The sequence below is a fragment of the Camelina sativa genome, chromosome 7 (assembly GCF_030686135.1).
Source record: "Camelina sativa cultivar CO46 ecotype springtype chromosome 7, ASM3068613v1".
NCBI classification, from domain to species: domain Eukaryota; kingdom Viridiplantae; phylum Streptophyta; class Magnoliopsida; order Brassicales; family Brassicaceae; genus Camelina; species Camelina sativa.
The window spans coordinates 33,382,552-33,406,671 of NC_141886.1; the positions used below are offsets into that span (position 1 = coordinate 33,382,552).

Genomic DNA, 24,120 nt, shown 5'->3' on the forward strand with positions numbered 1-24,120 from the left:
ATGACTCAACATATCACGATAGATTGTGGCATGGCCGACGATAAGGAGCCTACGGTTATCTATGAAGACAATATGGCCTGCATCGCACAGCTCAAGGAAAGATATATCAAAGGAGATCGGACGAAGCACATTCTACCCAAGTTCTTCTTCACACATGAACTACAAAAGGCCAGAGAAGTTCAAGTGGTACAAGTTCCGTCTTGCGACAATTCAGCCGATCTCTTCACCAAATCATTACCGGCATCGACATTCAAGAAGCTTACGTACCAGATTGGAATGTGGAGACTTAAGGACTTCTAGGGATGCTTGGAACAGGGGGAGTAATGCGTGCTGTACTCTTTTTCCTTCACCATGGTTTTGTCCCAATGGGTTTTCCTGGTAAGGTTTTAATGAGGCAGCACCCCCAAGCGCATTACAGATATCCTACTTAGCATTTTGCACGATTATGTCATCTAAGGGGGAGTGTTGTAAAACACTTGGAGTGGATCTTCCATAACCGGCCCATACACGATCCATACACGTCTCATGTATGTCCAAGACAATAAGGCTCATTGGCCATCTCTTTTGTACTTAGTCGGTTTAGTGTTTTCTAAGGTGATAAGGGTTTGTCCTTCGCTATATATATGTAACCTCCATTCGATTGAATCAATAATAAGACAAGAGAAACCTCTTTCGATTTCTCTAGTTTACAACACAAAGAATATTATTGAAGAAACTATTACCAAAGTGAATGCTGATTCGGAGATGTCAAAGTCCATACATATAAAATTTATCAAAGGGGTTTTTATGATTAATTGATTAATTGATGCTAGGTTGTTAGTATAAGAATTATTTACTGTTTTTCAATTAGTCTCTTTAATTAATTCACTACTTGATTTCGTCTTATTCTTTATAATCTCATAATGTGATTGTTTGGCCATTGTCTCACAAAGAGATACCATTTGATCATGGTAGAGTAGACATTAGGATTTAATTTACTAAAGATCAATACAACCCACATAATACATGATTCTTTCCTTTCTCTAAAAAAGTAATATCAATATGATACAATCATATGTAAAACGTAAAATATGATCATCTAATTTCCAAGCGTAAAATTGGCTCAACTACGTACTAATATGGGTGCAAATTGAGTGGATTTGCAACTCAAGCTTGCAATGTTCCAGATAACCGCTCTGGAGGTGAAGGTAGCAATTCGAGAAAACAAATAAGTTTAGTTGATTGCTTGATGAGGATTAAAATCTAATTGCACACTTCGGATTGGAAATTATTACGCTCAACCATGATGAAAAATACTTGAAGTTAACACGTGACTAACAAATATAGCTTTTTTTTTTTTAATTACAAAGCCGCATTGATCGGTAATGATTTTTGCTTGTCTTTTGGACTTGTAGTGGAACCAAGGACAGGAGCACGTCTGAGTAGTCTATTGCTGTTTGCTGCTGTCAGTACCATCATACAGAGGAAGATCAAAACTGAGATGGATGAGAAGATAAGCATCAAGCCAGAACCAATCGGGTCTTTCACCTCTTGCGCATACTGAACTGTGTCTAACGCAAGAAAGGTAACGGGGAACGAGTAAGCCCACCACGCGACATTGAATCTTTTCATTGATTTCTTGAAAAGATTTGGCCTACAAACCTGAAAATGTTAAACACAAAATAAGGTAAATATCTTGTCATGCAATTTTATGTTTGAACGTGTAACTTTGTTTCTTTGTGTATCGTAAACGGTAAACTTACCAGGGACATGAAGATGAAAAGTGAAAGGAAGAACAACATCTTCGCTACAGCATCAAAGGTACCAGAAATGGAGTTCCAGGCTAGACTTGCCATGGCTGGTGCAGCAAAGAACAAGAAGAAGATTGGCCTTAACTTGGTTGGGAAATTGTTTCCGCCTGGTAACCGTTGATAAAGAGTGACAAAGATAACCAAATAGTGAACCATTCCAAGGGAGAACATGCATAGAGCACACTCTTTCCAACCCATCTCTGCTGCTCCTCGTGCAGCCACGAGGTTTGCGATTACTGATACTTGGCTTGCAGGGTTTGCTAGCATCGACAAGAACCTTTTCTCTGTTGTGAACCACTGCCCGTAAAGCTTTGTGTCTAGTGTCAAGACCGGAACAGCAAACACCCAAAATAGTGTCTGATACAAAACGCTGTTTGGTTCCATCATCGGAGCAGACTGAAGCAAGAGAAGGCATGAAATGGATGGAGCGTAAAGATAGTTCACTCCAATATAGTGCAAGAACTCTGCTTTCACCATGTCAGGTAAGAAAATACACTTTAAGGCATACAAAAAACAGAGTGACACTTGTGTTACAAGTGCTAGGTACCACAGGAGATGGAACGCCATAGATGGGAGTTTGCTATGCATATGAGACATGCTTGGTGAATCAGGCGCGATCATTATCTTCCACAACAGAGCTTGGCTACAGAGAGAAAGACTTATTCTGAAATAGCCCGCGTGGAGACCACGCAAGATAGACATTAAGACAATGGGTTTAGCATCGGCAAGGTCATTTTTTCTCTCTTTGTTGCTTGATATTGAGTTATCAATTTTGATATGAATTTCTTGCTTAGGAATTTCCAAGCTTTCCATTTGTGTATATCAATGAAAAAGTGGTAATGGTTTGTTTTGCTCTATGCTGTCCAAACCTTAGGATAGAGTCAATATATATAGACAGTGAAATAAATTAAAGCTGAAGGAGATTATTTAGTACAAAACACGTGGTTTAGGGGGAGTTAGTTAGTGTTGGACAAAGGTGATACCTAAATATGGTATTGAGTTATTGGAATCTCATAAGGATAGCAACTTTATTGGTAACTTTGGTAACTTGTACAGTAAGTTTCAACATGTCTTGTTTCAGCTACATGGATAAACATAAAAGTCAATCCAACTGATAAATCTATTATATATATATATATATATATATTTTCTGCTTTACCTAACTAGTACATTATAATTAAACAGGATTATTAGGTCCTCTTATCATAGGATATTACCACTATCTCTGATGGCAGCGACCCACTAGTTCTCAAACTTTTATAACGTTAAGATGTATTCAAAATTAGATTAAAAAAATATATTGCCTTAAAGGATGATTAGCTTTTTCCCACATAGCCAGATGAATTCACCACCTATTGATTAAGGTCAAGAGCCAATGTCCAACCACGTGAAATAGCTTCCACATTTCGGGAGCCATTGCTGCATTATAGAAATAGTACGTTCTTGGGTAATTTTGAATTTAAATTAAAAATTATATAAGTGCACTTAGTTTTTAGTTTGTTTAGTTTCTGATGATTAGAAATGTATGTTATTATCAAGAATGTGAGTTCTTATCTCATATCTTTGAATAAGACTTGAGTATACTTTTTGTGGTTTAAGTGCCCATATATACGTATGTGTGTTTTAGGTGAAAATGAACTTTAATTTAAATTCAACGAAATTGCTGTTTGTCTATTGGTTTTGCCAAGTTGAAGTATGAGATCGTTTTTAATAGATTGTCTCTGTTTTATTGTCAGCAACTCACTACGACATTATAATGTGGGGTTAGTGCATGTAGACGCTTATACTAGATATGTTCTGCGTTAGTACACCCCATATTACAAAAAAAGAAAAGATTATGTTAAGTATTTCTATATCGGTGATTTGTACAATAATGAAGTATAAATGGTCGGAGATCATTCGATAAATGAGTCATGTGGCATATATGTTGGAACTTGGAAGTCTCACACGTAATTTGTTGATAGCAGTGGACGAAAAAGTCGACGTTGTTGGATTAAATTTCAAAACCGTTTAGCGCCAGTAACATAAATTGGAATATGAATTCTAAATCATTGAAACCTTTCGTGGTTGTGTTTTTTTCCAAACACAAATACATTTTTCGTTATGAACTTCCAGCGATTTGCAAATACTGTATGTGGTTTAGATTCAATTTACAGGAACATGCATGGAATCATATCATGTTGTAAAATTATTCAAAAGAGGTTTTTTTTTATCAAGAGTTAGAAAGAAAACATCCCCAAAGCTTCAACATTATTCTTCACAACCTTTCCATATAACAACAAATCTCTCACACGGTCACACCAAAAGAAAAAAACACATCAACAAAAGACTCAACCGATGTTACATTTCTTATACAGCTTCTGCGAACCCAACTCGCTCGTTCCCAAAGTCAAAGACCGTGTGATATTTGCCCATGAACACATCTCCCAGTATCCTGCTCCAAAATCAAGAATCAAGATTAGAATTATAAGGCAATAATCATCACTTATTTGTTTTGTTTAACGTGCCAAGAGGTTCACCAGAGAGGTCCACGAGGTGGGGGGATGTCAAGTGCGGTAAACCCGCTGATGCATTGTGCCACTGGTCCTTCTCCAATCTTTAGTATGTACTGTTAGTTCCCACAAACAATATCAGTCACACAATATGTTACTTAGGGCTCAAGTTTGGATCCGAATTAAATTAGCTCTCAAACAAGTACCTCTTCTGGAGCAAGGTCAAAGACTTTGCCTCCAATGGTGAATGAAACAGTCGGCATTGTAGAGAGTTTTGAGCAGTCCACTGCAGACTCTCCATTTGGATTAGGCATGCGCTCGCATATCTATGGATTTTGAGATCAGAACAAAAAACAATGTTATTGCTACAATTTCAACAAGACAATAAATTCATACTCTAGGGTAATGGATATTATCTTGTTACCTCATTAACGTAGTTCACTATCCGCTCTTGAGTCATGTTCTGCCTCAACTGGCTCTGTATCCACACAACCGCCATTTCACATGGAGGACAACCCGCACCTCGAAGACCACTAGATGATTTCATGTTTTCCTTGTCCACCACCGAATCAATCCCCATACTAAAAACACGATAGCACACCACTCAACAAGAGAAGAACGGTAAATTATCATGTCTACAGAACTTTTATTGGAAGTTTACCTGACCCCTTGGGTGCCATCGAAACCGCAAAGACCAATTTGTGAGCAAATCTTCTGTGGTTGAGTCTGAAAGGAGCAAAAGAGTTGCATATATATAACGGATGTATAATTCACCGCGCTTTGTATCACTTTTTACGGTATTCTTACCTCAGCCAAAAGTAAATCCAAAATGATTTGTCCATATTGGTCAACAACAGTCTTGCATTGCTGGCTAACAACTCCTGATGCTCCAATAGCTTTGTTTATCATGGCAATCACAGCCTAGAAAATAAATTAAAAACCAAATGTTAACCACAAGAATAAGCTAAAAAAACTTTTGATCCTTTTTTACCGTTGGCCCCGCAAGTAAGGATGTTCCAGAATCTGCTATTGCGGAACAACCACTTCCACAGTAGCCTGGTATAAAAAAGAATCATGTTTTACTTTCTTCTTCCTGTTAAATACAACTTAATGCATGACAGAACAATATAAGAACTGAACGTACCGGTTGATTCACCAGCAATGAGAACCTCACCCATGTCAAACTATCACCAAAAATAATAGCTTGAAAATGAGATGTGATTACGAAACATCCATACAAGAAAATAAATAAAGAACAAACCTGCCAGTAACCCCTTTGTGTCACAGGAACATATGTATGTTCTCCTCTGAAATGGTTTGGATCAACACCTCCAAATACGATTTCACCTCCTTCTTCACTTTTTGGATCACGGTTAAGCCAAAATGAAAACACCGGCTTCTTGATAAGGCCTTGGGTAAGCATATTGTACCTGTGGCAAAAAAAAAAAAAAAAAAAAAATTGTTGTCAACACATCAGATATTACAAAAGTGTGTTTAAGTCGGTAACCTCAATCAAGAAATGAGTCAAATTAAATGTGCACGCATACCAAACAGGAGTGGCGTTTCCAACAGAAATCTCTTGGAACCCAAGACCAAGTAGACCATCAAATTTAGCCACCACGAATGTTATACCTGGCTCACTGGTTGCCTCAATAAACTCCTGAAGAGATAGGCAATGTACATAAAGTAAAGTCAATCATATAACCATTAAAAAGTAGTGTAGAATAATTTTACCTGATCTTTGACAACCAAATCACCAACTGTGACAGCATCATAACTAAAGAAACCAGAGATCGATCCTGACCCGTAATGGATTGCGGCCCTTTTCCCTATACATTAAATTGCATCTTGAGACAAAATTCTCTTCCACATAAAGCTATAAACATATGAAACTTAATTGGTGGTGTGGCCTATTGCAATATATCCATTGGCCGTTTACTAGCTCAAGATGAACGAATCAAAAGAGATAGCGAGCGTACCATCTTTCTTATATGTGCTTGAACGCGAGGACTTGTACTTTGCATGAAAGAAACAAGAAATCTACGTAACAACAGAAAGAAAACAATTAAGTTTCTTTTTTTTTTAATCTCAAACCAATAATTGTAAAGGTGTAAAAAGCATACCGAGAGAAAACACTTCCCTGATGGCACCCAAAGGTTAGCGCTTCCGGTATCAAAAATGACAGTAAACTTCTGCGGTGGAGTACCGATAGCAATCTCACCATAGTACTGAGCATCCAAGTAATTCTTGAGCGCTACAATGTCAGCATCTCCAGAATCACCACCAAGATTGTTGTTGTACGAACGGAAAGAAGATCTTAAGGCCTCTTCTTGACTGGAACCAAAGCGTGTTGCAAGTCGGTTGTTAGGATCCAGTTTCAGTTTTTTCAAGCCAACTCTGATTGTTCCATCATCATTGCTCTCAGAAGTGGCTGAGACAAACAACAGAAACAACACAAAGAGTGAAACAGCAACTGCTCTCGATTCTACTCCCATTTTTACCTACAAAATCAAAAGCAGTGATCAACAAGCTGAACATGCAACTCAAATTAAACTGACTACATGTGGACCTTAAATAAAATTACTGATCATGTAAAATGGAGGACGACTAGATATTATATATAAATTAATCTCTTGAAAAATATATCAGAAATAGTGAAACATGTCTCAAATCAGCAACAAAACTAGACATTTGATAAATTATATAATCTGATATATGACAATAAGATCTAGAACCATGAATTTTTAGCTATAGCCATTAATAATAACACGAATGTGTGATAGATCGGAACAGAGTGTTACAGCATGCTCACTTGACAGAGATTTCAAAATCAGACCAACCCAAAAATTCCAAGGAAAAAAAAAAAGATTTTAACAAAGCAGAACAAAAGACTCATCATGAATCAAAGTAGGGAAACATTAACTGTAAAAACAAACCAACACTAAAGCTTCAATCTAATCACCAGATTTAAACAATATGAAGACACAAAACAGACATGCAAAAACACAAACACGTAATCCAAGTGAATCCAAATACGGATCATGCAAATTGCAAATACTATCATGAACATCTGAAAACGAAATTTAAAGAAAAAAAACAAAAACAAGAAACTACAGTTTGATTCACCAAAGAAAAGAAAGAAGGAAAAAACCTGCAAGGCTGCAATTATCAAGAATCAAGAACTCAGGAATATTTAGGGGGAGAAAACGAAGAAATGGTAATGAGATCGATCATAGTAGTAAGTGTAGAACTCACCAGATGTTTAAGCAGCAGATTGTCAGAGAGACCACAACGGTTTCATATTTCGAGGAAATAATATGAAGCCACGACATTGAGAGTGAGACCCACTTAGTTCCCTTTGATCTAAGCCGTTGAATTTTACTAGATTAAGCAACAGAGTTGCTTTTGACCGTTGACGTTGTGATAAGATTATGACCCCACCAACTTTTGTTGGTAAGTACAGTAAGTTGCTAGACACTTGGTCGAGCTTTAAAAACTTAACCGTTACATTATTTATTTACTTGCAATTGTATTCAAATTACTGAATTCAAATTCAAAGTTATTCGATCATTATTCAATACCCCGTAGTATTCAAATTCAAAGCTACTTACTTTAATGTAAAAGATTAAAGTTATTCGATCATTATTTACTTACAATTGTATAATTAACTTAACGCATATATTTCTAATTTTATACACAAAATATTTTAATATAAAATATTTTATTTGTTTAATAGTGAAATCTGTTCGATTAAAGTTAGGCAATTACAAGCAAATCCTCTTTGCATCAAATGTTTTTTTTTTTTTTTGTTACAAAAATTTGTCCTTAAAAAGCTTTTTTTTTCTTTTTTTCCTTGTTGCAAGCCACTGGAAGAAATTGGGAAAATACAGTATGAATGGATTGATTCGTTGATTTAAAGAGATTAATTAGCATCTTCATTACTTTTAATCGCTTATCAATTACACATTTACATATGCAATATGTTTTTTTCTCATTTTGACATCTTATGTACGTATTAAAGAACCCATAGTTAAGTTAATTCCATAATTTCACAAATGGATTGGATATTTTCCTATTTTAACTATGTTACTACGTTAATTACCTTAATTGTAAAACCTCTATAATATATTATATTTTCTTTTTTCTTTTAAGTTTTTGATTCCTTGTGCTATGTTAGCTTGCTTGCTTTGCAATGTTTTTTTATATGGTCTAGTATTGGTCTAGACAAAATTTGAGAAAGGCATGATTACGTTGTTTCTGATATAAATTATTTTTTGTGAGCTTATTTATTTTTGATATAATTTTTGGTTTGTTTTCACCTTCATATTAGTGGTTGGTATCCCAATTCCCAAACGTGTATTATGTGAAATTTGTACACGCTTCTTATTAAAAATATCACCTCCATATAAGTGGATGATAAATTAATAATGAGATCAAGTGAGAGTTTGTACTTCCAAAGATATATAATATCCCCAACGTTGGGACGATTCACTGTATCCTTACTTTAGAATAAATCAGCTCCGTTTCTCTTAATAAGAAGATTGAGCTCTCTCGTTATGTGTAAGAAAGTCCGCCCTACATATATATGTTGCATTGACGTAGTTGAATCTTTCATATTCAGTCCAACCTAAATAAACGTTGAAGTTAAAATGACGCAAATGAGTTTATCACAAATTAGCCATGCAAGGAACCACTAACCGAAAGCATGAAATTATAAAATATTTATTTATAAACTTTATTTGGTAACAATTTATAATTCATGTAGTTCGGCTAAACCTAATCGTTCTATGTAATTTTAGGCCAGCATTTATTAGTCGAACATACTTATGGATCCAGTTTTGGTCTACCTCAAAGTTTCTCTCGTAATGATCCAGTTTTAGCATTTGATATTCAAATTTTACCGAATAATTTGATTAATTAATTATGGGAGAAATGATCTTAAATTAAAGCGTCTTTTGCAAACCGGAAATGATAAGCATCAACACACGAAAAATCCAATTGACTCTAAAGTGGCCACACGCAACTACATTTTGAGTTAACTTAGTTGACATTTCTACTCTTGTGCATGAATGCTCTGCATTGAAATTCGTCGAAAGGGTAATTGTTGAATAAAACGACTGCTTTATATGAATCAACGCGACAACTATATATTTCCAATCGATTCATATTGTTTTACCAACCATATATCGTAACAACCAATTAGATGTTATGAATTAGGAAAGAGTACTAAAGAAGGACGAATAGGTTAAAACAAGTATGACCACATGCGTACATGTGACTCAACGACTCCATTTTCCAAAAGTCGTAGAGAAGTCTCTCTTCTCGACCTCACGCAAACCTCATGAACATCTTTTTTATAACTTACAAAATAATAAATGGCGGCTTTATATATAAATCCATGACTTGGCATTTCCTTCATTTAATTAAAATATTATTGTATGTATAAACATAATTACGATTTCACCAGCAGTTCACACATATTAATTCTTTTTTAAAGAAAACAATTAAACAACATGTGTATACCCACCGTTTTTCATGTAACGTTTAGTTCCCTTTTCTAATTAGTAGCGTTCATTAAAAAGAATAAATTGGATTTTCTTTCAAACTTTGCACAAAACAATATTAACAGCCACCTATTGTTGTCTAATGTCTACAAAACAATATTACCAAAATATAATGTCTACAAACTGTTATTTTTTGCAAGATAAATTAAAATACATTAAAAGGTCATATTCGGATGAACTCAATTCAACTTCGAGTTTCAACTAGCTAGAGAGTTCTGTTAGCTTTGCATTGGTCCAAAGCTTAAAATTATCTTTAACCAAAAAAAAAAAAAAGAAACTTAAAATTGATACTAACGTTTATATTCTGGAGAAAAAAGAAATGAAACACTCCTAACTTCTAATAGAGACCCTCTCTAGCTCTGACTGACTGAACCATCTTTGAAATAATAACATGATTCTAATCGGGACTTCCAACAAATGTCATATGTACAAAACACGAGAGTAGGATCGAGAGGCATCATCTCGGATCGGAAGCAGATAGAAAAAGAGTTGTTAATATGTACTTGGTTTTTAGTGCAATTTAAAATGAAGCATAGTAATAAAGACTCGTCATATTAGAAAATTGCATTATTAGCAAATCATGAGTCATGACCTCACGTCAACTAGAGTTGCACGGTAAGTCAAACAACGTACTTTTGCGTATCGCTTCCTTCCAAAGCTTGGAGATATATTATTCCATTGTATATACTGTATTTTACAATATTATTACTCCACATATTTAATTTATCTTTACCAAAACTATATCGACTAGGCTATTTATCTTTCTATTTGCTTCATAGAAATGAAGAAACTTGACTAAGCTAAACTTTTCTTTACATTGTTGCCTAAATTTTTGGTCAGCTTATTTCAGATTTCATATATTTCATGCCATTCAAACTCGTAGTTTCTAGGAAGTTAGTTTCTAGGAAGTTGTTTCTCTTTGTTTAACAAATATTAAAGCGTACAGATTTTTAGGTGACTTATTAATTAGATAGCAAATTACGTGTCAAATTATTGTGGCAGCATTTATTGACCTATTGCAATTTTTTATATATGGATAATAAAAAATGTTATTAAATGTTTTCGATAATTAAGTGTTATTATGTAGGACACTTATTTGATGATATCTCATTATCTTTAATCAAGGTATGGCCAAGCTATTGCTCCCTCTATAATTTTCTAGTATTTTTTTTTGTATCACAAAAAAATAATTTTCGGTCTACTTTTATGCTAAGAAATTATAAATTTCAAAAACCACTAAATGGAAATTTAAAAGTTTGATGAAATATTGTTGGTTAATAATTATAAAATATCTTATTATAAATAAATAATATATTTATTGCTAGACATTAAATATTTTTCTTAATTCATGTAAATATCTTAAAACATCACCTGGAAGGAGTAGGTTTGTGTATCGGCGCTCACATGTGATGTGTATTTATTTATACATCCAAAAGAAAGGTCAAATTTAAAGATTTAAAAGGTCTAAACTAAGTTCAGTACGTCACTACTTTTGCAAATACATAGCTATTATATTCGAAATTAAATTATATATTGTTCTTTTGTATATTTACTGGTATTTTGGTACGAAACAGAACAAATATGAATCAATGAATAAACTCTGTTTCCTATAACCCAGTTGGAAAAAAAAAATGAAGATACCAAAAAAAAACAATTGTAATATTTTTTTTCTATTGGTTTTTGTTGTTTCCTTCGCCGTGATTCGAACCATTGATCATAGAAGAAATAACGGCTGCAAGAGCTGCCGTGAAATTCGGGTCAGCTGTGAGTGCCGTTATTGTGTCAGCCACCGCGTTTGACTGAGAATACGCTGCCGCCGAGGGAGAGCCATTGGAGAACTGCAGCCCCGAGAACTTGGACTGGTTATACAATGCTTGTCCTATTACATGAGGTAACATACCCGGGGGTAAATTCGCCATTTGCTGTTGTTGCTGCTGTGGCCGCTGCATCAATAAGTTATGGTCGTTGTTGGTAGTGGCGGCTGCGGAAGAGGAAGGGTTGGAACCATTTGCAGGCGGAGGTGAGTGAGTGAGGTCTAATGTGACGGTGGGAAACGGCGCTGAGGCTGAGATTGTGGCCATGCTTGTGGAGCAAGGAAGAACAGCCCTAGCAAGTAAATTTGTAGGGTTCATCATCCCATCATGACTAGACATTGACCCGGATAGCAACATGTTGGCCGCGGCTGTGGTGGTGGAAGCCATCGCTACCGCAGCTGGGGGTAAAGGATGGTTATGGTTTCCCTCGTAGGTTGTTATCAGAATCGATCTGTCTTCCGCACAACGTTGAACCTACACATCATTGCGGATCAAACTTATCAGCCAATCACTCAAACGTTTATATACACATTTGTAATCTCTAATGTTTTGCTATCAAGATTGAACGTCAAGTAGAATCTTTAGTCCAAATGTTTTGAAACGTACTTGTTTGCGAACGGGACAACCCGTGGCCATCGTGCAACGGTAATAAGCCCGCGGACAAGGATTTCCTTTCGCCATTTTCTGGCCGTATTTCCTCCATTGACATCCATCGCTTATCTACAAAACCATAGGTACAAACATAATAAATATCTTAATATATAATATAGTATATAGTTTAGTTTTTTATATATATATATATATATATATATATATATTACATATTATCTAGATCAACTTACCATGGGAGCTTCCGATCGGGCACGAACCGAGACACGAGCCTTCCTCATAGTAGCTTCAGCAGCGGATTGATCAAATGTCGCGGGGTTAGTACTATTCACCTTCTGGATTTTGTTAGACTCGGTTTCGGGGCTTTCTTCACGCCCAAGTCTCTTCCTGTCTCTAACCTCATTACTACGCCTCTCGGCCGGAGAAGAACCGCCCGAACGAGTTTTTTCTTCGGATGAAGAATTTGAAGCTTCCTCAGCCTCTCCCACTGCTCTTGTAGGGCCTAAATCAATAAATTGCCTTGGTACTATCGTCTCCTCAGGTTTCTCAGCAGCCTCTATTACCTAATCATATAGGTTTCACCAAATTTAATCGCCTAGTCACTTGGGGTAAATTCTATTTACTTTGTGGTTGACAGTCAAATTATTGTGTACCTTATTATTGTTCTGCTGCTGTTGTTGTTGTTGCTGTTGCATTAGTGAAACAAGATGCATCTGAAGTGAAGTGTAACTGTTGCTCACTTGTGCAAGCAATTCTCTAAGCTTTTGATTATCCATTGTCATTCTCTTCAACTCATCTTGTAACTTAACCAACTGTAATAATAATAAAACAAAATCCAATATAAATAAAAAAACAGTTCAATTAATCTATTAATTACTACACGATGTAAAAGTAAATTAAAAATTACCTCATTTTTCGCACGCTTATCTTCCATTTCAGAAGATTCTCCATCGTCGATCATTGACTCATCACTCTTTGTATTACCCGTTGTCCGAAGATTCAAACCAGTCTATTCAAAAATTAAAAAAAAAATAATTAATAATATAATTTGCTTTAGAAAATATCAAAAATTTTGATATTTATATTTGATTTTTCAATTTACACCGAATTATAACACGGCAACAATATACAACGAACCATTTTGTAACAAATTCATATTTTTCATTATGATTTATTGAAAAAGTCGTACTTACATTTACGTCGGTTCGATCATCTTGTTCTTCCTTCTTAACACGAAACCCAGCATCATCTTCACGACAAACCCTAGATTTCTTGTCGGAGAAGAAATCAACTTCGCCGGGAACTTCACGGTCATTATCTCCGGCGGCTCCAGAAGAGAAATCATCATCTTCACGGTCACGAATGCCGGAGAGACTCACGGGAAACCTAAATTCACTGCGGTTGGTGGAAACTCTCGTCTTCTGATCATTATCACCATCGTCATCGCCAATTCTAGACATCGTCGTCAAAGGATTCAAGAAGCGTCGGTGATTGTTGTTATGGTGAGTGATGATACGATTAGGGTTTAAGAGATCAAGAGAAGATGAATCAAGAGTGAGACCAGACCATCCTCTGTCCATATATAGAAGAAGTAAGAGATCACGAGATTAACGAAAGGAGAAAGATCTTTTTTTCTTTTTTCTTGGGTTTGGTTTGGTTTGGTTGAGAGAGAGAGATGAAAGAAAGAGTTTGTGAAGTCTTCTGCCAGAACATAAGACTCTCCTATAAAAAGGGTTTGGGACGTGGACCGATTTGTTTTTTTTTTTTTTCTCTCTCGTTTAATAAATTAATGAACTTCGATTTAATTTTTTCCGGTGACTTTATAGAAAGAAAAAAAAAAGTCATGGGAGTTTTACGTCAGATACTGCGTCATTTGCCCGGAAACGACCCGACCCGTAATACACCGTGATTCTAAGCCCGTTACATTTTCATGGAAAAATCCTTATTTGCTAGTATATTTTTTAGTTGACCTGAAATAGTCTAAACTAAAACAAAAGAATAGGGTAATTATTTTAAAAAAAAAAAATCTATTTTTGGATTTATGATTTACGAGTTTTTAGTTTATAGGGTTTATAATAAAAATTACTTACAATGTTACTACTCGAGTCGAGTCAATGTTAGTTTTCAAGAAAAAAAATACTGTAAATTCTTTTATCAATTTTAAGAAAATTGTTTTCTTGCAATTCTCTTACCTCAAATTTGTATGTTATTTATTTTCTGATTTTGTCAAACAACTTATGCGTTAAAGGAAACTTTGAAATTACTAATACTTATCACCAAAATAGAAAAATATCATTTGACGAGATAAAAAATATTATTAGTTTACTAGTATTTTAAATAAATTTTAAACATTTCGCTATAAAAAAAATTTTAATTGTGTGAAGTGATATTAGTTTAGTGGCAAAGCATAAGTCTAACTGTAAAAGATACTATCATATATCAAGAATCGAATTTTGTTCCTTATAAATGTAGATATTTGATTAATGAGACGGATTTATTGTGACCCAAATATTAGAAAAAAAATAAACTTAATAAACTCATTTGAAACTTCTAACAGGATGACCTGATCAATAGGGTTTTCGTTATTTAAGTTTTGATGTTGAACTCACGAGAAAATGGTTATGTGGCGTAATTGTCTTGAGACTACAATACTTGTTTATTAAGTTGGTGATAGATGATGAAGAAAGAGCATTGACTAGTTCTGCTGTTTTATCAAAGCGACGAAAAGTTTGATCCACCGCCCCGTTTACTGCGGCGCGTTCCACGTGATTATACCTTTTCTCTTTTCTATTCTTTCTTTTTTTTTTGTTTTTTGTTTTTTGTTTTTCAAACTTATTAATTAATTTAACAAAATACAAAAACCAACAAAAAAAGATGATGGCGATGTGGTTAACCGAGTCAACGATTTTGACGGCCCGGCTTCTTATAGGCTGACTGGAGACCGGTTCGCCGGTCGTTAGGTCTTACTTCCGTGGGCGGCTAGGCCCCACCTTTGTAATAAGCTCCTAGTTTCTTATATTTCTTGAAGATCTTGTTCTCTCTAATGTCAAAAAGAAACAAAAAAAAAAAAAGGAGACCTTGTTCTCTGAATACAACAAAGTCGACTTTATGCATTTTTTTTTTTTTTTGACGAAGTCGATTATATATTATGTTCGTTGCTTGAAACCGAATTAATTTTTGGTAATCATGGTCACCACATGTGTTTTGGAAAAGAAACTCATGTATTTTTGTTGAAAAAAAACTGTTATATAAAGTACAAAACTATTCTAGCTTAGTTTATAAATTATACTAGAACCTAACAATAGTATTAGATTCATAATTAATATACCGACCATCAACAAATTTTAAAATACTACAATTAACCTGTAAAACATTTACAATCTCTTTGACAAAAAGGGTAAATTATTTTACAATTTTTTAAATTCAAAGCCAAATTTGATACTGGAAATGATTACAACATTATCTTTAACAAAAGAAAACGATTACAACATAAAATTACCAACCAACCCAATAAAATACGCCATGTCAAATGAACTAAAATAACTAGATGGTGAAGAAACGTGTCGCCTTGTTTGATATGACCTTTGAATTAAAAATTTGAGAAGATCAATAAAAATGAAAATTTATTTTGAGTCCACACACGTAGAAATAATAGAGACAAAGAGACAAAGAGAAAGAGAGAGATCTTCAAGGGCTCCCACCTATTGATGTAGATCTGTTGACTGTCTACCGGAAAGACCGAGTCATTTGCTTTGACTTTTTTGGCCTTTTTTTAATGATCTCTCTAATCACAATTAGTATAAAATTACAGAAAATCCCATTTTTCTTTTCCTTTGACCTTTTTGGCACTTTTCTCCGTCCCTCGTCTCAATGTTACCTGTAATGTATGGGCAACTATTTTTTTTTTTTTTTTGAAATATCTATTTATTTATTTACTTATTAGATTTTTCATATATATTTTTAAAAATAAGCTCACGGATTCTCACGATGCATTTAGGTTTTGTTTTATACTCGTATGTAAGAAATTTGACATGCATCTCAAAATAGAATATCAAGTTACAACAGTTTTTCATATATATACTTTTGGTTCATCTTTATCGAATTATTAACACTAGCTAGATCGATTTATATACAAGCCACAAATCTGCTTCAGTTTAGTTTGTAATGTAGGTCAATTCTATATTTTTTTATAAAGGTTTTCTTCATCAACAAGAACTCTGTAATATTTAAAGTCTACAGCAGTGGCGGAGCCAGCAACTTTGCTTACAGGTGTCATATATATATATATATATGAATATTAATTAAATCAAGAAGTGTGTAAAAAAAGAAGAAACAAATGATATATAAATGCATATTTCAGATTTTTTTTTACAATAAGGAGATATTATAGAAATTTTTAGTCAACAAAAATGGAAAGATCATTATGGTTAAGTGGCAAAATAAATATGCATTGTGTCAAAGAGAAGAATAGATCATATAACATTGGTGTTTCATTACCAAGAAAATATAACATGGGTGTCATTATGAATATTTTAAACCAAAACATGTAATTATTTAGGAAATTTACCCTATAATTAACAAAATATATAAATGTCATGGGTGTCAAGTGACACCCCTCTTTGTACGTTGCCTCCGCCACTGGTCTACAGTACTTGCCGTAGATGAACTTTCTATTAGAAAAATCATAATCATATACAGTAGTTAGCGACTTCTACAATTTGATTTATTTAAGCCACGATTAAGTTGTAGGGATTATACATATATTTAATTCATTTTACATTTAAGACGGAGGAAGGAGCCAAGAAAGCGTGTAAGACGTCAAAAACGGGTCCACTAAAAATTGAAGTACTGTAATTAGAGACTAAATTAATCACAACTGAAAAGCTGATCTTACATATACATTTCTTTTTTCCACCAAAAAATTAAATGGCTCGAAGAAAAATAGAAGAAAATCTGCAGAGCTGTCTGAGATTTGAGTTGACCAAACATGATACTACAACTACACAACGTGGCCGATCGAGTTTGCATTGACGTAGAAACCTTGTGAACATATATGTTTTGGTTTTACAAGCAATTCATCTGACTAATTTGATGCTTTTCACACTTTTAATATACATGTGTCATGTTAGTTTTTAGTTCTGTACTACATCTATCTTATGACATCGTTCGCTGTACTTTTTTTTGTTCTTTCCTTATCATGTTAATATTAATATATAGATGAGATCATGAGAGATAGGACATCTTCTACCTTACAAATGTACGAAAGATCTAGGTTTTATATTTGAATCCGACATGTATATGGTCTTAAATTTTGACGCAGTCAGAAACCTGATTTTATCCATATCCGTGAAAATTTAATGTCTTCATATCTATTCAACCGTCCAAGATTTATATCAAATCAATTTAATTTATTTCAACTCTAATTAACTGTTATTAGAAAAATCAAAAAATATAGGCTCTCGATTTAATCTAGTAGTTTATAGCGAAATAGAGTTTTGAACTTTTTATGAAAGATATATTCATCTCATAAATCATAAATGATTAGCCAGGGTACTATGATATGGTATGGTATGGACCACTTTTTTACCAATCTCTAGAAAATTCGTAACTGTATTGGTTTTAAAAAGACTACATATACATATAGTATATATATATATATATTCTATGCAACTATAAACTAACATCATTTAAAACACTGAATCGTATATGAACAAGTTTCTTTACTGGCTGCTGCTTTTGGCAATAAGGTCAACAAGAGAAGAAGAAAAGAGGAAACCTTGAGCTTTAAGTCTCTTTTGAAAATCAAATTAATAAAATAGTGAAAACATCGATCCAAAAAATTCTTTTCTTGTACTTATTGATACTTTTCTGGTCATGTACTCTCTTAGCGTGGTTTTATACTACTAGCATTTTGATTTCCCACGAGAGAGTTCGAACTCATATTAAATATTTTGGTGTGACAAAGAATTTAATATAGCCAGCGGACCAATCGATTGCGGTCTTTCTTATGGAAACTTTACATCGATTTTTGGAGGCGTTAAGTCATTGGATATTAAGACTTTTATACTATACGATGAATACAGAAAATTTTATAAGAGTGGATAAGTCCAAAAGAGGTCTATCTATATGAGTTGTAGAGGGCAATGAGGCCAAAAAGTTCAACGACGGAAGAAGAAGGTAACATAGACGTTATCGATAACACTTTCTTATCAATCCAATTTTGACTAACTTAGACCTCGTGATCGCAACTGAATGAGATCCGTGTCTTAGTTTTGGCCAAGAAGATTTGCTTTGCACAAAACTGAAGTTTCTTGACTATTCATTTTTTCGACCACACGTAAATAACTCTTATCCAAAATACTATCAGGCCTCGTTTTTATCATTTTTCCATTTCAGAAATTAATTTACATTTTTTTTTAAGAGGCAGTATATGTTTCAAAATTTCTAGATTATATACCTTATAAATAATAATAAACAAAAAGAAAAAGAACTCTATGTTTTTTTTTGGTGTAAAAAAGAACTCTATGTTATTAATACGCTTCTCGAAAGTTATAATCAATTTCAATGCCTTTGTTGACAAAGAAGAAAAAAAGCAGATGCCTTCAAATATGAAGGAGAGAAAAAAAAATATTGGTTGGTTTGACGAAAAGAATCATTGGTTCCGTACCATGTCTGCCATCTTTATACCGAAATTTACAAAAGTAAACAAAACCAGAAATAATACTACGTATATATAAATAAGGTTTAAATTTCTTTTGATGAGAGCAGCCAAAAGTGCATACAAAGGAATTTGGTCTGCCATTTACGACTGTCTATTGTGACTGCCATTTACGAAATTGGCGAAAGATTCTTGTCTACATGCTGAAGAATAGAAGAAGCTCTCATTTGTTTTCTAGATTAATTTTCACGTACAAAAAAAAACAAAAATTTGGTCGAAGAGAGTCTACTAATTAGTCTAATTTGTAGACTTTAATTTTTGTGCTTATTAAACCCCTTTTAAGAAGAAAATAATCCAATACCTTTTCGTGCACCAGGTCTTTCGAACGCCATATTTTTTTTTTTAAATTCTATATTCAACACATAAAAACTGCAAGTTACTGGCGATAGTTTCGTCATAAATTCACAAAAACCAAATAATAGTTATTTATTTTCGATATTATTCCTTTATATGTTATCTTAATTATATATATATATATATACGAAAAAAATATATATATATATATATATATATATATATATATATAATTATATTTTCTAACCACTACATTTTTTTATATGTTTTAAAATTAGATTAAATTCTTTTGTATTAGATGGATCTATACGAATACATTAAATTTTACCACTATACAGATATATATTAAGATAACATATTAAAATATAACACGATAACAATATATTTTTCATGGTACCAGAACGAAGTTGAAATATTTAACTCAAGTAGAAAAGTTCAAGTCATCAGACTATATAATATCTCACTATTATTGATTGACAAACTAATTTAAACAAAATTGTTATAGTTCAAATGTTTTCCCATAGTAACAGAATGTAGTCTCTCTTCATTTCCACTATACACTTTTTTAAATAGTAAATTTTTCTTAACTAAACATAAGACCATCACTCACTTTTTTTTGTCTTTTTCCTTGTAACTTTATTCTAAATCTCACCAAACATTGCATGAGCATGACCGGAATAAATTTGGTAAGTAATTAACTAGCATGTGCTTTTAGAGAAATTTTCCTCACAATAGTCCAAGTATGCATGAACCGAAACTGAACCATTTGCAGTTTCATCAGAAAATAAACAAAGAGCTTTTGTCTTATGATAACAGTCAAAGAAAGACAATTAAAGCTAAACCTTTTTGATTATTGTGATCTTTATGCTCTTAAAAGGAGGGGCAATGCATTATCATATTCATATACTATATATAGCAAATGTATGTGTTAATGATTTTCTTTGTTTTGTATTAATATCCCAATCCATAATTTTGATGGTTTAATGGTTCTAATATCTTGTAAAATTTTACAAGATGCAGTTATGCTTACAAGTTTGCAAATGTACTTATGCATACAAGTTTGCAAGATATTCGAAAGGAACACCGAATATCATTTCTAAAATGCTTATGATGTATTGTAAGTGGAATTAAGTGCATGATCTATATGACAACGTATGGGGGAAACCACCTATATGTTATAACTACACCAATATCTATGTAAACCAATGTATAAAACGAATGCATGAGAGACTATAGCATATCAATGACATCCATGTAATAAACTTAAACACTATTCTAACTGCCAAGAATAGAATTTTGGCACATAACCAAAATAACCAACTGACGAATTTAAGGCGGAAACACACGAGCACATTCTGGTAAAAACACTTCCATGCAAATTAAGTACATCTAAGGCCGCTAGACTAAGGTTAGAGGTAATGGTTCTTGACAAGTAATAGAACAAGAGGAAGAGAAAGCAGCCTGTTAGCTTCCAGCCAATTATTACATCACTAACTCTAACCTGTTTTGTAGGCAACTTTATATTGGGCAAATCCATGGAGAAACGTCACACCGATGTCCTACAAAAACTTACTCTCTAGGTCCATTTTCAAATCTATAAATCGTCGTATAAAACCATCGCATTATGTCTTCAAAACAATAGGGACGGGACAGCCTGTGAGCTTTCAGCCAATTGTCTTGTATGCAACATTACATTGGGCAATAACATCGCACCAATGTCCTACATGGTATATAGATTATAGAACCATCACATTAGTTATGTCCCTGAAACATCTGTATCATAAATTCTCTATAGGAATCTCATGAGTTGCCATTTTTATTACCAAAAAAGGAAAAACATGAGGGCTGTGTAGTTTGTATTAAACTACTCTCATATGATCAATTAATGTACTATCTGTATGCATCATCTGTATATTCTAAAGTTAACTTCCTTTTTTTTTCTGATGTTAATCTTGATTTCTTCTTTCTTAGTTGTATAAAACCTTTGTGTTTACTTTGTTCTTCCATCTAAAATGTTTTTGTATCTGTTGATGACTCCACTAGTCCTTCACTCAAAAGACGCATTGCGGCTCCTCTAGTGAACTTCCTCGCAAAGAGAAAGCACGGGACAGGTTTTGAATTCGCCCGACACCATTCTGTTCGATACTCCGATTCATAATATACATGGTTGATTTTCTGTTACTCAGAAGTAAGAAACAACAAAACAACAAAAAAACAGAGATTGATCAGAAGCTCAATTGTTGTGTATAAAAAAAGGGATGAGCGCAAACACACTAAACCGGATTGCACACCTCTATCTTAAGATAGAAATTTACCTTTATTCCTTCTATTTCCTCTGGCCCGGAATTGTCAGATGTGAAAGTGAGAGGATGCCAAGATCTGGCTTCAGCTCTTTTGGCTGATAGGTTCCATGTAGTGTATGTCACTGTTCTCCGTTCCATTCCATTTTCCAAGCCACGCATCTGAAGAGATCATCAATATTAGCATACAAAAAAAAAGGTGAATCCGAAAAATCAGCAGGTAAAAAGGAGATAAACGGAGTGTGAGGTGCAGTTATGACGACTTGTGTTGTGCGTACTGTTAGCAGAGTTTGTACGTAATGTTCATCAGGGATGCAGTTATGACGTCTCTTTTTCTGTTGCAACAGAAAATGTTTAAGAAAAAAAAAGCCGTCATTTACTGAGAATGAACGAGATAACTTGTTTGTGGGAATAATAATACTCAGAAACTTCCAAACTGATTTTTCCAGTGAACAGAGACAACTTGTTTTCGTGAGTTCAATCAATTTATACCAGCTAATCAAAGTGACACAGAAGCAGTACGAATCAAGATAAACTGATAATTCAAGTGGCTGATATAAATGAAATTACGGAAAGACAGTGTACTTACAAGATAAAGCCAATGCTTTCTGGGATCCAGAGGTAGAGATCGCTGGAAAAGAAATGAACAAGTAATTCGTTATTTCTTCAAGAAAACAGCACAGATGAAACTATAACAGCATCAGATACATTAAGAATGAAGCACTACTTAATGGAAACCAAGAAGAAAGCATCAAAAGGTTCAGCTTTACCTTGCAAAATTTCTGAAAAACAGGGAACACAGTATCATCATTAACAACGACCTCTGCATGGCTTCTGATCAATGATATCCACTGAACAAAAACAAAGATAGATAAACAAAACTGCAACCAAATGTCTCTGAAGCTTTCATTCCCATCAGAAATTCAAACATTCCAAAATCATGCAAAGAAACAGTCAGCAAAAGTTTATTGCTCCCAAGGTTCAAATATGATTAGAACAGACCTGAGATCCTTTTCGCCATTTCTCTCTCCGTATAACAGGAAACATTTTCATGGTGTAGCGTTTATCTTTATCAAGGAAGCTGGAAACAAAGAGTAAAAGAGTTAGCTGCAAACAAGGACGCTGCTTTAGTGCTTTTGCTATTTATAGGACACAAGATGACCCGAAATTACCTGTCAACAAAACTTTTGGGTGAAGACATTAGATATCTGTATATGTAACCAAAGTCGTATAACGGAACACAGCTGCATCACAAAGCAATGACAATAAGATCATACAAGGATAATGTATCATACAAGGTTCTTTGATGTCGAATGATTAGAGAAATCAACCTATCAGACAAAAGAACAAATCTTTGATTCGAAGGATCCTCCAAAGCAGTTGCAAGCAACAATCTCTCTGCTGCAATCATGCTTGATTCTCCCCAAACTACCTGTTTAAAAGTGTGATTTCAATTCTAAATTCTCAATTCATCCATCCAAAATCATCACAACAACAACAACAAAATCAAAACCTCAATGCTATTCTTCAATTGCCGATTTTAGAAGAACTGAGATCGAGTTGTTGATTCATCAAACACGAAACCAGGTACTGAATGTATATAAACTGAGTAATTCCTCTGATCTGCACCCTAACACAAACAAACACAAGAGAGACAATAAGCAAATTTTCGTTTTTTCCAGATTCAAATTACAACGAATGATCTCAAAAGACGAACCTTGAAGAATCTATCCCAGAGAAAATCAAGTGGCAGATCACGTCGAGCTAAGAAAAGGAACGCGAGTTTCGGACGATCGCCGGAGTACGTGCTCCGCGGGATACGGGATCTCGCGACGGATAGCGACGAAGACAGCGTCGTCGTCTTCGTCGTGGCGGTGGAATTAGACTGACGATTGATACTGAAGAGAGCGAGGATGAATAACGCGGCGGAGAATGAGATGATTAGCTTCCATCGAAACCACACGGCGCCGCGACGAGACGACGACGACGGGAGCCGCGGAGGCATTAGAATAATTAAAAAAAAAAACTCGAAAAAAATTCGAGATTACTTAGCTCTGGCGATATGCATCTGAAGAATCTGGAAATTCGAATTCGAAATCTCTCTCTCTCTCTCTCTCTCTCTAGGGTTTTTCGAAATCGAGATATTGGGCAATGTAGCGAATGTGAGAGAGACGAGAGAGTGAAGGAGATGAAGACAAAGTGACAAATAAGAAGGAAGAAGACGTTGAAATCTGATGAAAACGACACCGTGTCGTTGTCCACGTGTGAGTTTTTTTTTAATTAGGAAATAAATACAAAAACAATTAAGAGACGATTTGACTGAGTTTGAGTTGACTAGAGGGGTGAAGGGAGGGGGGGGGGGGGTTTAAAGAGTGTGAATCTTTTTATTTAAGACGTTACTTAGGCACTAATTGCGGTTTATGTTTTTGGTATGTTTTTTTTTTTATTCGGGAACACACTAAGTTCATTTTCTTTTATTCCGTTGTGTCCAAACATTTTTTTTTTTTTTACTTATGTAATAAAAGTATGATTTTATTTA

General features: G+C 34.2%; 4 protein-coding genes across 14 annotated transcripts; all 4 read right to left on the reverse strand.

Moving 5' to 3' along the window:
• Window positions 1-1,194: 1,194 nt before the first annotated feature.
• LOC104703827 (S-type anion channel SLAH1) lies at window positions 1,195-2,661 on the reverse strand. The gene is made up of 2 exons (XM_087457314.1): window positions 1,743-2,661; window positions 1,195-1,641 (listed from the first exon to the last, which is right to left on the reverse strand). Exons 1-2 carry the CDS (start codon window positions 2,601-2,603, stop codon window positions 1,342-1,344), a joined length of 1,161 nt encoding a protein of 386 aa, XP_087313440.1. The 5' UTR covers window positions 2,604-2,661; the 3' UTR covers window positions 1,195-1,341.
• Window positions 2,662-3,978: 1,317 nt separating this feature from the next.
• On the reverse strand, window positions 3,979-7,702 carry LOC104714562 (aspartic proteinase A2). 4 transcript variants are annotated; one of them, XM_087457604.1, is made up of 14 exons: window positions 7,538-7,702; window positions 6,406-6,783; window positions 6,262-6,322; window positions 6,017-6,111; window positions 5,830-5,942; window positions 5,544-5,712; window positions 5,427-5,466; window positions 5,274-5,338; window positions 5,090-5,203; window positions 4,944-5,008; window positions 4,707-4,863; window positions 4,489-4,608; window positions 4,310-4,398; window positions 3,979-4,224 (listed from the first exon to the last, which is right to left on the reverse strand). In XM_087457604.1, exons 2-14 carry the CDS (start codon window positions 6,775-6,777, stop codon window positions 4,140-4,142), a joined length of 1,545 nt encoding a protein of 514 aa, XP_087313730.1. In that variant the 5' UTR covers window positions 6,778-6,783; window positions 7,538-7,702; the 3' UTR covers window positions 3,979-4,139. The 4 variants fall into 4 exon arrangements, with proteins under 4 accessions (XP_087313730.1, XP_087313729.1, XP_087313732.1 ...); XM_087457603.1 differs by having other exon boundaries at window positions 7,434-7,596; XM_087457606.1 differs by lacking the exons at window positions 5,274-5,338; window positions 5,427-5,466 and having other exon boundaries at window positions 7,538-7,626.
• A 3,634-nt stretch (window positions 7,703-11,336) lies between these two features.
• Window positions 11,337-14,064, reverse strand: LOC104703830 (WRKY transcription factor 6). The gene is made up of 6 exons (XM_010419914.3): window positions 13,463-14,064; window positions 13,177-13,278; window positions 12,923-13,081; window positions 12,503-12,832; window positions 12,267-12,380; window positions 11,337-12,134 (listed from the first exon to the last, which is right to left on the reverse strand). Exons 1-6 carry the CDS (start codon window positions 13,847-13,849, stop codon window positions 11,517-11,519), a joined length of 1,710 nt encoding a protein of 569 aa, XP_010418216.1. The 5' UTR covers window positions 13,850-14,064; the 3' UTR covers window positions 11,337-11,516.
• A 7,007-nt stretch (window positions 14,065-21,071) lies between these two features.
• LOC104703831 (glycosyltransferase BC10-like) lies at window positions 21,072-23,812 on the reverse strand. 8 transcript variants are annotated; one of them, XM_087457610.1, is made up of 10 exons: window positions 23,299-23,812; window positions 23,095-23,211; window positions 22,913-23,013; window positions 22,754-22,825; window positions 22,584-22,662; window positions 22,352-22,432; window positions 22,171-22,212; window positions 21,860-21,916; window positions 21,597-21,743; window positions 21,072-21,456 (listed from the first exon to the last, which is right to left on the reverse strand). In XM_087457610.1, the coding sequence occupies exons 3-10, from the start codon at window positions 22,990-22,992 to the stop codon at window positions 21,289-21,291; spliced, it is 726 nt and encodes a 241-aa protein (XP_087313736.1). In that variant the 5' UTR covers window positions 22,993-23,013; window positions 23,095-23,211; window positions 23,299-23,812; the 3' UTR covers window positions 21,072-21,288. The 8 variants fall into 8 exon arrangements, 7 of the variants coding, with proteins under 7 accessions (XP_087313736.1, XP_087313733.1, XP_087313738.1 ...); XM_087457607.1 differs by having other exon boundaries at window positions 21,845-21,916; window positions 23,299-23,788; XM_087457612.1 differs by having other exon boundaries at window positions 22,913-23,009; window positions 23,299-23,771.
• Window positions 23,813-24,120: the final 308 nt, after the last annotated feature.